At 45.5% G+C, this 15588-nt stretch overlaps 1 protein-coding gene across 2 annotated transcripts in view; it reads right to left on the reverse strand.

Annotated features, from left to right (window-relative positions):
* The window catches only part of adamts16 (ADAM metallopeptidase with thrombospondin type 1 motif, 16), a 398089-nt gene that overhangs the window by 123321 nt on the left and 259180 nt on the right, over positions 1 to 15588 (reverse strand). For both annotated transcript variants that reach the window (XM_085988720.1, XM_085988721.1), the window contains one exon: positions 7286 to 7424. In XM_085988720.1, the coding sequence (XP_085844846.1) occupies positions 7286 to 7424 (139 nt within the window). The remainder of the gene's footprint in view (positions 1 to 7285; positions 7425 to 15588) is intronic.

Genomic DNA, 15588 nt, shown 5'->3' on the forward strand with positions numbered 1-15588 from the left:
GACTGAAGCCATTGCCTTTGGTCCCTGCCACAAACTCCGTTCCTTAGCCACCAACTCCATTCCTCTCCCGAGCATCTGTCTGAGGCTGAACCAGACTGATGGCAACCTTGGTGCCATATGTGACCCTGAAATGAGCATCCAACCACATATCTATGCCATAACTAAGACCGCCTATTTCCACCTCCATAAAATCGCCCGTCTCCGCCCTTGCCTCAGCTCATCTGCTGCTGAAACCCTCATCCACGCCTTTGTTACCTGTAGATTTGTCTATTCCAATGCACTCCTGGCTGGCTTCCCATGTTCTACCCTATGTAAACTTGAGCTCATCCAAAACTCTGCTGCCCATGTCCTAACTCGCACCAATTCCCGTTCACCCATTACCCCTGTGCTCGCTGACCTACACGGGCTCCCGGCTAAGCAATGCCTCAATTTTAAAATTCTCATTCTTGTTTTCAAATCCCTCCATAGCCTCCCACTTCCCTATCTCTGTAATCTCCTGCAGCCCTACATCCTCCCCACTGCCCGCCCCAAGATATCTGCGCTCCTCTAATTCTAGCCTCTTAAGCATCCCTGATTTTAATTGCTCCACCATTGGTGGTCGTGCCTTCAGTGGCCAAGGCCCTAAGCTCTGGAATTCCCTCCCTAAACCGCTCTGCCTCTCTACTTCTCTTTCTTCCTTTAAGGCACTCCTCAAAACCTACTTCTTTGACCAAGCTTTTGGTCATCTTCCCTAAATTCTCCTTCTGTGGCTCTGTATCAAATTTTGTTTTATAACACTCCTGTGAAGTGCTTTGGGACGTTTTACTATGTTAAAGGTGCTGTATAAATACAAGTAGTTGTTATTCTAGGCTGCCATTGGGGACCTCACTAACATTATCCAATCAGCAGTCCAAAGATGCATCAAACAAGTCACAGATGCATTGTTTACTAAATCAAATAATCTCATCTTCCCAGCTATAAGAGACATACAGGGGACTTTCTTTTAACTTTGATATCTGGCCACTGCACAGTTGCCTTATATATAGCTTTCCTCTTCCCTCCATAAATAAGTTAGCATCTACAGATCCCAACAATTCACATTAGATGCCATTTGTGCCACCAAATTAAAGGCATTTCCCAACTTTTCCAAGAACAATGACTACATGTAATCATAATGATAATGAAAAACTGTATGATTGTGCCTAGAGCTTCTTATATGGTGCTTTTCTTTGGTGCCAAGGTGTGAAGCATGCGCTCTTAACCCCAGCCAGTGCCTCTACTAAGTACTGCCTCAGTAGTGTGAGGGAGGCCTGTATGACGTGTTGCTATAGGAGCCTCCTGGGATTTCACCTCAGCAGAAAATAAAGGCTAGTGTATAAAAATTATATCGGCTTGTTATTGTTGGGTAAGACTGAAAAACTGTGTACTGAGCACTTTAGTCATTTTACAGCAGCCTGTGCAGCGTTACCTATCAAATGAAGAATGCTCTATACTGGGAAGTAAGCCGATGTCCTGATCAGTCATGCCTGAAGTAATGTTTTACAACCTCATCTATTATGTTAAGCTCTGTCCTTTCTCTCATTCCTACAAAACAAAACATTAAAACATAATCCTTTCCTTCCTCTACAATAATAAATTTCTGTATAATAGTCCATATTAAACCTCATTTCTTTTCTGAGAACACAAATGCCAACAGCTGTTTTAAATCATATAAGATGAGAAATGTTCCAGCAAAAATTGATTAAAGCCATCACAGCTACATTTCAAAGCTTTATTACCACTTACCATACAAATCTCTGCTCAGCTTGGAAATAAAATTCCACCTTAGAGAGGGTTTGTACTCTACTGAGCACAAAGTCCTGTGGAAAAAGTTCTTTTATGAGCAACAACTTATCTAATAGATGGTTTTATGAAAGGGAAATCGTGTTTAACAAATTTATTAGAGTGTTTTGAGGATGCAAAGAGCAGGGTAGATAAAGGGGAACCAGTGGATGTAATACACTTGGATTTCCAAAAAGCATTTGATAAGGTGCCACATAAAAGGTCGTTGTGCAAGACAAAGGCTCATGGGGTTGGAGGTAATGTATTAGCATGGATAGATGATTGGTTAACGGAGAGAAAACAGAGAGTAGGAATAAATGGGGCATTTTCAGATTGGCAGGCTGTAACTAGTGGGGTGCCACAAGGATCAATGCTTGGGCCTCAGCTATTTACAATCTATGTTAATGACTTAGATGAAGGGACCGAGTTCAATGTATCCAAGTTTGTTAATGATATAAAGCTAGGTTGGAAAGTAAGCTACGAGGACACAAAGAGTCTGCAAAGGGATATAGACAGGTAAAGTGAGTGGGCAATAAGGTGACAGACAGAGTATAATGTGGGGAAATGTGAGGTTATTCACTTTGGTAGGAAGAATAGAAAAACAGAATCTTTTTAAATGGTGGTAAACCCTCCTCTGCCTGGCTGAACTTGTTCTCACATTGAACACCTTCTCCTTTGACTCCACTCACTTCCTCCAAATAAAAGGTGTTGCTATGGGAACCCACATGAGTCCTAGCTATGCCTGCCTATTCGTGGAATATGTGGAACATTCTTTGTTTCAGTCCTGCTCAGGCCCCCTCCCTCACCTCTTTTTCTGGTACATCGATGACTGTATTGGTGCCGTTTCTTGCTCTCACCCCGAACTTGAAATTTCATCAACTTTTGCTTTCAATTTCCACCCTTCCGTCATCTTCACATGATCCATCTCAGACTCTTCCCTTCCCTTCTTTGACTTCTCTGTCTCCATTTCTTGGGACAGATTATCAACCAATACCACTATAAGGCCACTGACTCCCACAGCTACATTGACTTCACTTCCGTCCACCCACTTCCTGTAAGGACTCTATTCCATTCTCCCAGTTACTACGTCTCCGTCACGTCTGTTCTGACGATGCCACCTTCCATATCAGTGCTTTCGATATGTCTTTCCTTTTCCTCAACCGAGGATTCCCTCCACCGTGGTTGACAGGGCCCTTGACCGTGTCTGTTCCATTTCCCACACTTCTGCTCTCACCCCTTCCCCTCCCTTCAAGAACCATGATAGGGTTCCCCGTGTCCTCACCTTACACCCCGCCAGCCTCCACATTCAACGGATCGTCCTCTGCCATTTCCACCACCTCCAGCGTGATCCCACCACCAAACACATCTTCTCCTCCCCTCCCCTTCCAGCATTCCGAAGGGATCGTTCCCTCTGCAACACCTTGGTCCACTTCTCAATCACCCCCAACACTCGCTCACCCCCAACACTTGCTCCCCTTCCCACGGCACCTTCCTGTGCAAGCACAGGAGATCCAACACCTGCCCTTTTACCTCCTCCCTTCCCACCATATAGGGCCCCAAAGACTCCTCCCAGGTGAAACAGCGATTTACTTGTACTTTTAATTTAGTATACTGTATTCGCTGCTCATGATGCGGTCTCCTATACTTTGGGGAGACCAAACCCAGATTAGGTGATCGCTTTGCGAACACCTCCGTTCAGTCCACAAGCGTGACCCTGAGCTTCCGGTTGCCTGTCGCTTTCATTCTAGGCTCCACTCCCACTCTGACCTCTCTGTCCTTTGCCTCCTATACTGTTCCAATGAAGTTCAAAGTAAGCTTGAGGAACAGCACCTTATCTTTCGATTACAGCCTTCCGGACTCAACATTGAGTTCAACAATTTCAGATCATAACCTCTGCCCCCATTATTTCCAGACAGCATGTACTGATTCTGGCCATTCCCATTTACAACTCTTCTAGACCCATCTTTTGTTTTTTTATTTGTCCCATTATTACCCCCTTTTGCCTTGCACTATCATCCCTTTTGTCATTCAATCTCTCCTGTCCTCCACCCTATCACAGACCTTCCCTTTTGTTCTTTCCTCCCCTCCCCCTTTTTCCTGCCTCTGTACTTGCATAAAACCGGTTACATCTGTAACATTTTCCAATTCTGATGAAAAATCATTGACCTGAAATGTTAACTCTCCCTCTCCAGGTGCTGCCTGACCTGCTGAGTATTTCCAGCATTTTCTGTTTTTATTTCAGATTTCCAGCATCCACAGTATTTTGCTTTTGTATTAAAGGTTGCTGCTCAGAGAGATTCAAGTGTCCTCGTACAGGAAACACAGGGAGTTAGCATGCAGGTACAGCAAGCAATTAGGAAGGCAAATGGCATGTTAGCCTTTATTCAAGTGGGTTGTAGTACAAGATTAAGGCAGTCTTGCTACAATTGTACAGGGCTTTGGTGAGACCATACCTGGAGTACTGTGCAGAGTTTTGGTCGTCTTATCTGAGGAAGGATACACTTGCCTTAGAGGCGGTGCAACAAAGGTTCACTAGATTGATTCCTGGAATGAGAGGATTGTCCTATGAGGAGAGATTGAGTAGATTGGGCCTACACTCTCTGGAGTTTAGAAGATTGAGCTTCTGAAACATAAGATTCTGAGGGGGATTAACAGAGTAGATGTTGAGAGGTTGTTTCCCTTGGCTAAAGAGTCTAGAAACTAGGGGGCATAGTCTCAGGATAAGGAGTCGGCCATTTAAGACTGAGCTGAGGAGGAATTTCTTCACTGAGGGTTGTGAATCTTGGGAATTCTCTACCCCAAAAGGCTGAGTCGTTGTGTATATTCAAGGCTGAGGTAGATAGATTTTTGGCCTCTAGTTAATCAAGGGATATGGAGATTGGGCGAGTACGTGGAGTTGAGATCGAAGATCAGCCATGAATGGCGGAGCAGGCTGTATGACCTACTCCTGCTCTTATGTTCTTAAAGTTATTTATAATCAGTTTAAATGCGGTATTCTGTAACAAAATAGCACTATCAACAATGAAATGCTTTGAGAGGATCATCTAATACAACTTTTATATGTGTTAAAAAGTGTTTTACATCCAAAGGGCAAAATAATTAGGGGAAAATGCTCATCAGGCAAAAATATCAGACAGGATAGCTCAAAAAACATGCTCACCTCAAATTTCCCAAGAACCAAATTAAAAAAATGCTTAAACACTTACTTGACTGTTGCTCAGCAGATCTCTTACAAACTTCTTTACAAATTCGTTTCAGTGGCCATATATTACTTCCCCAGCCCTACAAGTAAAGGGACTGAGTTTCTGTGGGGATTCTCCTGATCATCTGCTGTAATGTTGACATTTGTGCTGTTTCTCTGGCTATTCCGCAGATCAACTATAAAAGTACTGAAATATCACGTGCACCTTGCAATGGAGGCTTATTTGTATATCTTCCTCTCTGTATTATGATTCCTCCCCTTTGGTTTAGCAAAAGGATTGTGTTTTTTTCTGGCAGATAAACAACTGCTTAAAGTAAGTTTTACTTGTACACATTGCCCTTCATGGCTGCAAGCTGTTCCTAGAATAGTACATTTCAAGTTACTCACAGGGACTCAATAATCCTATGCATTCTCAACTCAATTTTCATTGGAATTATCAACTAAATTGAAGTAAAGTTAGGTCTAAGTGCATCCCTTACCTCATTTAAATATGTTTATAATCTATGTATTATATTGTGTGTTGAGAGAATGGGGTGAGAGACACACACTGACAGCAGGAATTATCAAGAAAATACATGTGTCATTATCCATGGACATAAAGAATTGTGCTTGCTCCCATAAAAGTTATATGAAATTATATGCTTAAAATGCAAGAATGTACAGTGGGGGAAGCTACTACAGTTTGGCAAACAAGATCTGTAAGGGGAATATTGAAAGAATATTTTAAAACTGACTAAGTATATTGGTCCGGATTTTGTGATCGGTATGGTGGAAAACTCTGAGTATGCCACCATACCTCCTTTGAAATCCACCGCAAGTTCGAGATTTCCACACGTGCTTGCGCATACGCGAAATCCAGAACTTCCGGTCTGTGAACGTATGCATTGACAGGCCAGCCACGCGGACCATGAAAAAGTAATTTCTGCTGCAGAGTTGACTGGCCAGCAATTGCGCACGGAAATGTTACGGTTGATGCAAACAAGTTCAGGGCCTGTTTGCATCAGTGTAAGGGGATATTTCAGACATGATTGAAGCATTTACATATCATAAATTTTACACATACACAATCAAATGAGTTTCTGCAAATATTGGCCCGGATTACAGTTTTAATAATGTCTCAAATGATCAAATATTAAATTTTTAGTGGAATGAAACTACTTATGAATTAAATTTCAATTCTGTAAATTGTAATTAAATCAGATTTTAGGATTCCATTACATCTCATTACGGGATTCCCTTTGGAAATGATTAAAATGGAATTCTGCTTTGTGATTGGAGGACCAGCCCACGTAGGAGCCCCTGGTGGGCAGAGGAAACGCTTCAAGAACACCCTCAAAGCCTCCTTGAAAAAGTGCAACATCCCCATCGACACCTGGGAATCCCTGGCCCAAGACCGCACAAGGTGGGGGAGAAGCATCCGGGAAGGCGCCGAACACCTCGAGTCTATTCGCCGGGAGCAAGCGGATGCCAAGCGCAAACAGCGGAAGGAGCGCACATCAACCCAAGCACCCCACCCACCTGCCTCTTCAACCACCGTCTGTCCCACCTGTGACAGAGTCTGTAGGTCCCGCATTGGACTCATCAGTCAACTGAGAACTCATTTTTAATGTGGAAGCAAGTCATCCTCGGTTCCGAGGGACTGCCTAAGAAAGAAAAGCCCACGTGATCCCAGGTACGCTTCCGCACCACCTGTTTCCCTGGGATCCGTGTGCCATTATGCTGCCCTCCGCCTTGTATCCTCAGACTGCAAGCCTTTGTAGGTTAAGGAATTCCAGGCATGTTGACAAATAAGCTCAACTTTTATATAGTATTACAAAGTATTTACAGCACAGAAACAGGCCATTCGGGCTAACTGGTCTATGCCGGTGTTTATGCTCCAAATGAGCTGCCTTCCACTAACCCAATCAGCATATCCTTCTAAAATGCAGTGAAACAAAGTCAAAATTTACTTATTTCCAAGGGAAGGAAGCAGTAGATGAAACACCCAAAGTAACAAGGGAAAATTTGAAGGATATTGAATAAGCTGAAACATGTGTCCATTGTTCTTAGGACTACCTACATATATACAGAAATCCCACCCTGTTTATTCAGCCTTTTTCCTTTTTGTCTGTCCAGCCTCGAAGCCAACAACTAATCCCACTTATTCTGAAAGTAATAGATTAATAACTGCTCAATTCAGCAGGAAGATGCACGAGTCACACCTTCCACTAACTGACGATGGGACAGGTCCACCTAAATATTTTGTAAATTCATATGTTAAGTGATTGCACAAGGAAACGTTACCTCCTCCACAAGAAGCTGAGCATTCAGAACGAACAATAGCCCATGTGTAATTGTGTTTTGGAGCTGCTTTATTCTCAGTCTCTGATTTTGGCAAGGCATATTCCCATCCGATCCCTGGATTTTTGCCCTGAAGTAGTATCTGGATAAACAAAATAAAAGTTGGGAAAAATGTTTTCATCACCTCATCTTCTAACATGTTAAAAACGATCAGACTACAGCTTAGTCAAACAAATGACCTTATTAAGCAGTCGCCAACAGTTGGATTAACTTTTTCCGTTCATAAATGTTTTGCAGCTTGCCTCAGAGCAGTAGCCCTTACTCACATTAAACCATATCTGAATGTAGCAAACCACAACAAAACCTTTTCCAATACTAGTTTGCACAGTGTTTTCACAACTCAGTGAAACAGTCTCTCATTTTTTAGAATAGTAAGTAATTCTATACATAGTATTCAGTAATTTGATTGTGCTATTAAAAAAATGTTTCTTGCAATACTGACCAAAGGTGATGGGGTTCATGTGAACTGCCCCTCCACCCCCAAATAAAGAAAGGCTGAAAGGAATCCTAATGCTAAATCTTAATGCAATTTTGCTCCTTTTATTCCATTCTACTCCAGACTTATTCATTAGTTGTGCACCTGACCTCAACCTGCAATGTGTTGGAAGGATAGAGTTCAAGGCAGTATTTGAAGCAGGAGCACGGCATTCAGTAGAACTTGTAAATTATTTGCTGGCTTGGGAGTCTTGCCCATCACTGCTGCTTTTCTAAGTGGCACAGTTTAATGTAAGACAGTGGCTACTCCCACAGTTCCACACATCGTAAGTGCCCTGACTCAGCTGTGAAACAACTGGGAGGGCACAGGTCAGTTCAGAACTTCTCTTGATCTTGATACTATTGGCCCAGAAATTCGGGTCGGGGGCTTCCTGCGGGTGCAAGCCCCCAACCTGCACTTACCTACCGCGCCGGCCGTTGAGCTGTGGGCCCGCGTGGGATTCCGATCCTGGGCCTTCTCCAACTGCCGGCACGCAGTGCTTGCGTATCCCAGGGGCGCAGTTAGTTCGATGTGTCCCCTGGGATCACGTGGGCCATGGAGAGCCAATGGTAGCAGGGAATGCTTCATTCATAAGTTTGACAGGAAGAGCTGTCAAACCTATAAATACTTTAAGCCCCAAAACATCACTAAAACTTCAAATAATTTTTTTTTTTAAATCACATTTTTAAAATAACTATAAATTACATGAAATAACTATTTTAAACAATAATTTAAATTTTTGAAAAAATTAATTAAATTTTCCAACGGGGCTATAAATAAACTTACCTTTCTTTAAAGTATTTAAAAATAATAAACCTGTGGAAAAAATGTTTTAATTTTAATTAATTCACCACTTACCTTGTAAAAAGCAGGCCTTGCGCCTGCTTTTTAAAAGAGTAACTGCTGGAGACTTACCCTCCTGGAAAAACCTGGAAAAGAAACATAAGTTTGATGCGCACTTTCATTGGGCTTACGGGTGAGTACCCCATGCGTACTCACCCGTGGAGACCCGAATTTCTGGGCCATTAAGTTTTGGATCCTCTTAGTAGAGACTTAAACACATAGCAGTGGACATGTATTTGTTATAGCAGTTCTCCTACAGGTGTGCCTCTGATAGCCTGATATGAAGCTGAAATGCTTCTCTCTGTTTGAGCATGCTCGAACACAAAACCTGTATATTTCAAATGAGTCTCCTTTTCAGAATGCAAGTGGCACTTTGCTTTTCTCAGGGTTTTATACATGGATTCAGCTCATCTTTAATTGGCTAACACTTGAGTTCCCAGTTGATGTGGATGTTGTCCTTGATTTTTTTTTGTATGGCACACCCCACTAGTCAAGCACTTTAGGTGGCCATGTGCTCAACATCAACATGCTGTCTCCAGCTTTAAGTTCTATTGTTTTTTCAATAAGCTTAGCAGTCTTAGGGCTAGAAATTTGGTGCCTTAGTGTCTCCTGTTAGCGCCTCCGGGGGGCGATAACAGGGCTCTAAGGACTTACCGCCCAGGCGCGGCGATGTTACTGCCGCCAGTGAAATTCACCTGGCAGTTTGCGGCAGTGGTAACCCCTAGCACCATGATCTCCTGCGCCCGGCGATCGTGACGTCATTCGGCTGCCCATTGCCCCGGTAGCACCCCGGGCCCAAAATTAATTTCCGCCCCCTGCAGCATCGCCGGGCGATGACACCGACAGCTGCAGGAGGCGTTGATCGGAAGGCTGGGCACGTCGGGGCCGATACTTAAAGGCGAGGTGGCCGAGGTAGGTTAAAAAAAATATCTGAAATGCTATTTGCGTTTTTTTTTGTTTCGTCGCCACCTATCGATCAGTCCGGCACTCTGCTGCAGTGCATTGGGCCGCATCGCAGCTGCTGTTGGGGACCAGGTAAGTTGTTTCCTTGCAGAGCCTGCAGTGATGGCCCTTCCTTTTAAGGGAGCGTACGAGCCTACCAACACAGCAGTGCTGTACAGCCCATTGTGGAGCGCTGCACAACTTCTGCCCCGCCTGCTGCCTGTTGTGCTCCAGGAACGAAGTGGAGTGCTTGATTTAGTGCTCCACTTCCTTCCTGGAGCGCAAAACTGAATTTTTTTAAAAGTTGTGTAACATTAGCGTCTGGTGCTAATTTTCTCAACTTTTAAAAGTTAGCGCCCTAAACAGGGCTATAATGGCCCGTAATTCCTGATAGGAGGCTTCCTGCGTGCAGTTGCCTCCTATCAGGAAAAAATCTACGTCCTTACCTGAGGGCTCCCGAGGTCTGGACTCTTCCCATCCTGGGCCTCTCCTGGTGTGCGTGCGCAGAGGTCCAGGTTTCCCAGGCGATTCACTTGCATTTATTTGCACACAGCAAGATGTCAATAACAGCAATGCGATAATTACTGATTAATCTGTTTTTGTTGGCATTGTGAAAGTCAAAATGAAATGGACAAATCATACACAGCTTGTCACAACTTGTACCCCACCACAATTTTACCTTTGATTTAAAATTTATGTGAATCTAAATGCTCATTTCAATTGACTCCACTTGTCCTGATCGCATATGGCTATAAGAACAATCAAACAGATTTGCACATCACAGCACGGTGGCATAGTGGTTAGCACTGTTGCCTCACAGCACCAGGGACCCGGGTTCGAATCCAGCCTCGGGTGACTGTCTGTGTGGAGTTTGCACATTCTCCCCGTGTTTGCGTGGGTTTCCTCCGGGTGCTCCGGTTTCCTCCCACAGGCCAAAGATGTGCGGGTTAGGTTGATTGGCTATGATAAATTGAACCTTAGTGTTAGGGGGATTAAATACATGGGGTTACGGGGATAGGGTGGGATTTGTGTTGATGTAGGGGTTACGGGGATCGGGTGGGACATGTGTCGGTGCAGGCTCGATGGGCCGAAATGGCCTCTATCTGCACTGTGGGGTTGCTGTGATTGCTGTGATAAGGCTACACTTAGCTGTGGCTTTGGTATATAGCAAGTGTGGAATGAAGATTAATTAATGTGACAAGCTGTGGATGATTTGTTCATTTCATTTTGACTTGCACAATTTAAACACATATACTAATTCTACTATATACAGATATGTTTAAATGTAGAATTAGATAAAGTGATTAGATAATTAAATTTAGTGAGAAAGATAAATGTGGTGAGTAATTTATTAATTTGGTAAGGTACTGAATGAGTGAATAAAGCATGCATGAAATGGAGTACATGTAATGTGGTGGGGAGGACTGTATATTACTGCGTTCAAGTAGATTCAAAATGGTTGGAAGTAAAAATGTTCTGAATCAGTAATGGGATTCAAACAAAAATTGATAGTGGGGACAATGGAAAACAGGAGCACTGCAAAATGTATGTAAATAATAAATCTAGTGATAGTTAATTAGGAATTCAGCATGATTAAATCATTAGTTTTACTTATGGTTGTTCCGAGCGGGCTTCAGGGTTGCCGATAGAGGAGTGGCCAACATTATTAGGTGGCGGAAGAATAATTAACAAATATATATTAAAAATAGAAGGCGAGTCACAACATCCCATGCAGTAACTGTTATACAGGTAGGTGTTGCTGCCACAGGTAACTTCAATCATATTTTAAAAATCAGACGTTACATGCCAAACTGCAATTCAACCCTCTAACCATTGTGCGGCTCTGCAGCAAAACCTTTTCTGCAGGCAATTAGTGACAACGGCCCTTTTTCTGTGAAGCTAATCCATAAGAATAGCTGTTCAATAATAATATTAGAAGTGCTAATCTCTGTGCATCTTTCTAGAGAACAGTAAAAACTGTGACGGAATTAGTCAATTAGGACTCCAGTAGAGTGACAATCATTGTTGAACTATTTCCCATTCTGCTGAATGCAGCTAGAGCTCAAAAAAGTTGTCAGCTATTCAGTGACATTCTTGCGCGTCTACAATTGAATAAATCACCTTCACTCCTGTGAACAGAACCACCCACCAAACCCATTCATCAGGCGGCAAAGACTCCCTGAAGATGTGTGGCAGATGGCAGGGATGATGACAGCGTCTAATGTCATCTGTTGCAGCACCATTACAGAGGCCTTCTATATAATGCAGAGCATCCTGGTGTGAGTGGCTGTTCCAGGAACTCCTGCACACATCCCATGGAACACAGAGGCCTCCAGACACATAGCTCCATGAATGTATGCAGGAATGATCATCTGGGGCTATACAACCTGCTGGTTGGGAATGTGTAGGTCTTCCTAGATCTCCTGTGAGCCTAGCTTCCCGGGTTGTTTGATGTTCTTCCTCCTTCATAAATAAATGATAACGATGGGGAATCCCTATGGGGTAAAATATTTTGTAACCTTCCTCTTCATTTTAGGACAAATTCCCCAAACAAGAAAGAGTTTTGAGGCAGACTTCCAAATGAAGCTTGGAACCTCGAAAATAAAGAGAAAAAATATAATTAACTTCAGCTCAATCCCAAGTTACGACTCTGTCCTTGGAGCAATTTGCAGCTAAAGTGTGGCAGGATGGGTTTACTACCTGGCCAAAAAGTTGCCACTGACCCCACAATATTCGCAGGGCCAGGCCTAATTAAATATTTTTGGTTTTTGCTCCTCGCCGTGTTCTTACCTGCACTGGTGTATTCACCGCTGGGGCAGGATGGAAAATGGCTGCAGTTGCACAAATCCGATGCAGGGGTGATCAATGAAAAAATCCACAGGGCACGTTTAAATGGGTACTGGCCTTCTCCTACCAACCCTAGATAACTGTTGTGTACAGGCATAAGCAGCGTATAATGTTGCCAAGGCGATAATGATAGAAAACTGAACGAATGATGTCACAGCAGCATTACCGCCTCATTTAAATTTGCCCCCGTATCTGGATAGGCATTTCCAGCGTGCAGCACAAGTGATGCTGGAAGAGCAGTATGGCCATTAAAGTGGGTGTGGATCCTGCAGTAAAAATCCCAGCTCAATTTTTCACCACCACCTGCCTGAGCGACATTGGAAAACAGGTGCCAACCTGGAGGAAAATCCTGCCCAAGGAATTTAAGTTACTGGAAAAATAATTGTGCCTGCGGTCCAACCTCTTAAAGCCGATCGGTCAGCAGGAATCATGTGACTACAAGTTCTCCCCTGTAAATTACGTGGTTACCAGGGTATTCGCTTCTAACCTCTCATTGATCACTAGTAAACATGATTGTTTTTTTGAATTGTGTGTCTATGGGGCTCCAAGAGAATGAATTTCCTGTCCTGCAACAGATGCACTAAGAAACAAGGACTGTTGAATCTAAATGGTGAAGCACTGAATTAACAAAGGAATTTAGCGATTCACTTGCGCAAGTTATTAAAAGCTAGTTCGCAGGTGTAACATTGACCAAAAAGCTCAATTTTATGTTGCTCTTCAATGTAAAAGTTTTAGAATGTAAAAAGGGGGGGGGAAATTTGGTTGCTTTGCGCCTCCAGTTAGCAGCCGGGCACAGCGCCGCCAACGCCTCCCGTGAAATTCAGCGGGAGGTTAGCAGCGGCGGTAACCGTTAGCGCTCCGTGGCACTGCGCCTCCAGCGATGATGTCATCGCCATGCGCAGCGCCCCGCTCGCGCCCCAGCAGCGACTTTCGGTAGTGCCCCCTGACTTACCGCCGGACATTATATCTGACAGGGTCAAGGGGGCATACCTGCGGCCGGGGTGGCACTAGTTAAAGGGGAGGTGGCGCGCGGCCACTTTTGTTGCTGGCCGTCTGCCAGCAACTGCCTCCATTGCTGTCCGCGTGAAGCCCCCCGTGGGGTGCCGGCTGCTCTCCGTGTGTCGGGCTCGTTTGCTGGCACTCCCGATCCCTGGTGGCACAGCTGGGTGCCGGGACGTGCGGCGCCAGGCCCCTCCCCTTTAATAAGGGGAGGAAGGCCTGCAGTACCGTGGCACGACGTGCCGCAGCGCCATAGAGGGACACAGGGCGCGTCCAGTGGCGCCCATCCTCCCTCTCGGGGCGCTACCTGGGAAAATCGGCCACGGGGGTGCTAATTTTTTTGGGGCGCTAAAAGTAGCGAAATTAGCGCCCCAATGGGGGCGCGACTCAATTATTCGCCCAAGGACCATACTGCAGTTATGTAGCGCCCTGGTCAAATATCACCTGGAATATTGTAGTTAGGTTTGGCCATTGACCCGAGTAAGCAAATTAACGTTGAAGAAAATTCTTAGGCAATTCACCAGGATGATATCTGGGATAAAAGGACTGAGCAATGATCAGAGACTGGGTAAACATGGGCTATATTCCTAGGAGATAAAGGCCTAGAAATTCAGTTGGTAGTGCCAGGTGCTAGCGCCTTAAGAGGGCGATAAGTGGGGCGCAAAGCGGCTAGCGCCCGGGCGTGGCGCGATCTGCGCCTCTCGGGAACTTGAGTGGACATTTAGCGGCGGCGCAAAACCGCAACGCCCGCTCAGCTGCGCACGCAGATCCCGACGTCATTTCATGGTGCAACGCCCTTGGTGCGCCCCGAACCGGAACTTCAGTGGCGCCCCCCTTCTTTCTGCCTGGCGCTCCCAGCAACTGGTTGAGTGGAACGGTTCCCAGTTGCTGTGGGGCTGGGGGGGCACTATTTAAAGGGGGTTCTTCCTACCTTCTTAGTGGCAGCCATTTTGGACCACTCCTTGTGTGTGAGAGAGAGAGAGAGAGATTTGCAGAGAGACAAAGGGAGAGAGCTTTCTGCTTTGACTCAGCGCTCGCACAGGTACTTCTGGCTTCAGCCCAGAGCTTTGCAGTTGGATTGATTTCTCAGTGCCATAGCCTTGAGTGGCCACATATAATGGGGGCTGCAATGGGTGGAAACGTTGGGTTTCTCCATTGCATTGAGAGGGCTCAGAGACACCGAGAGAGAGTGCCAATCGTGGCCAGACGGAGGAGGGCCAACAGGCGTCGGCACAGGAGGCCTTACCCTCCCAGGGTATACCGCCAGCAGTTCTCCTACCTCAACATGTCTGAGGAGCAGTGCATTCGGAGGCTTCGATTCAGAAGGGAGGTGGTCACTGAGATCTGCCACCTGCTTCAGAGAGATCTGCAGCCTCAGCTGAGGAGCAGGACATCTCTGTCGGTGGCAGTGAAGGTGACAGTGGCTCTCAACTTCTATGCCACCGGCTTCTTCCAATCCGCTACTGGGGACATTGCCAATGTCTCCCAGTTCGCGGTGCATTGCTGCATCCGCCAAGTCACGAATGCCCTCTTCAAAAGGAGACGTCAGTACATTTCTTACCCCATGACCCTGGACAAGCAGCAGGAGCGCGCAATGGGATTTGCAAGAATAGCGGGCTTCCCCATGGTCCAGGGCTCCATTGACTGCACGCATGTGGCTTTGCGGGCTCATCTAGAGAATGCCGAGGATTACCGCAACCGGAAGGGGTTCCATTCGTTGAACGTGCAGTTGGTGTGTGACCACAGGCAGCTGATACTAGATGTCAATGCCCGCTTTCCAGGCAGCAGCCATGACGCCTTCATCCTGCACCAGACTTCTGTGGCAGACCTTTTCGAAGCCCCGGCTTACCCAGGAGGCTGGCTTCGCGGGGACAAGGGCTATCCTTTGTGCACCTGGCTGATGACCCCGCTCCATGCGCCCAGCACCCCTGCTGAAGAGCAATACAATGACAACCACCAAGCGACCAGGAACATCATTGAGCACACAATCAGCATGCTAAAGCAACGGTTCTGCTGTCTGGACTATTCCGGGGGAGCCCTTCAGTACTCGCCTGAGCGAGTCTCCCATGTCGTTGTAGTGTGCTGCATGCTGCACAACCTGGCTATCCTCAGGACTCAGCCACTGCCAGCAGACATTGGA

The sequence above is a fragment of the Somniosus microcephalus genome, chromosome 5 (assembly GCF_052327205.1).
Source record: "Somniosus microcephalus isolate GS21.2 chromosome 5, FLI_Smic_1.0, whole genome shotgun sequence".
Classification (NCBI taxonomy): Eukaryota; Metazoa; Chordata; class Chondrichthyes; order Squaliformes; family Somniosidae; genus Somniosus; species Somniosus microcephalus.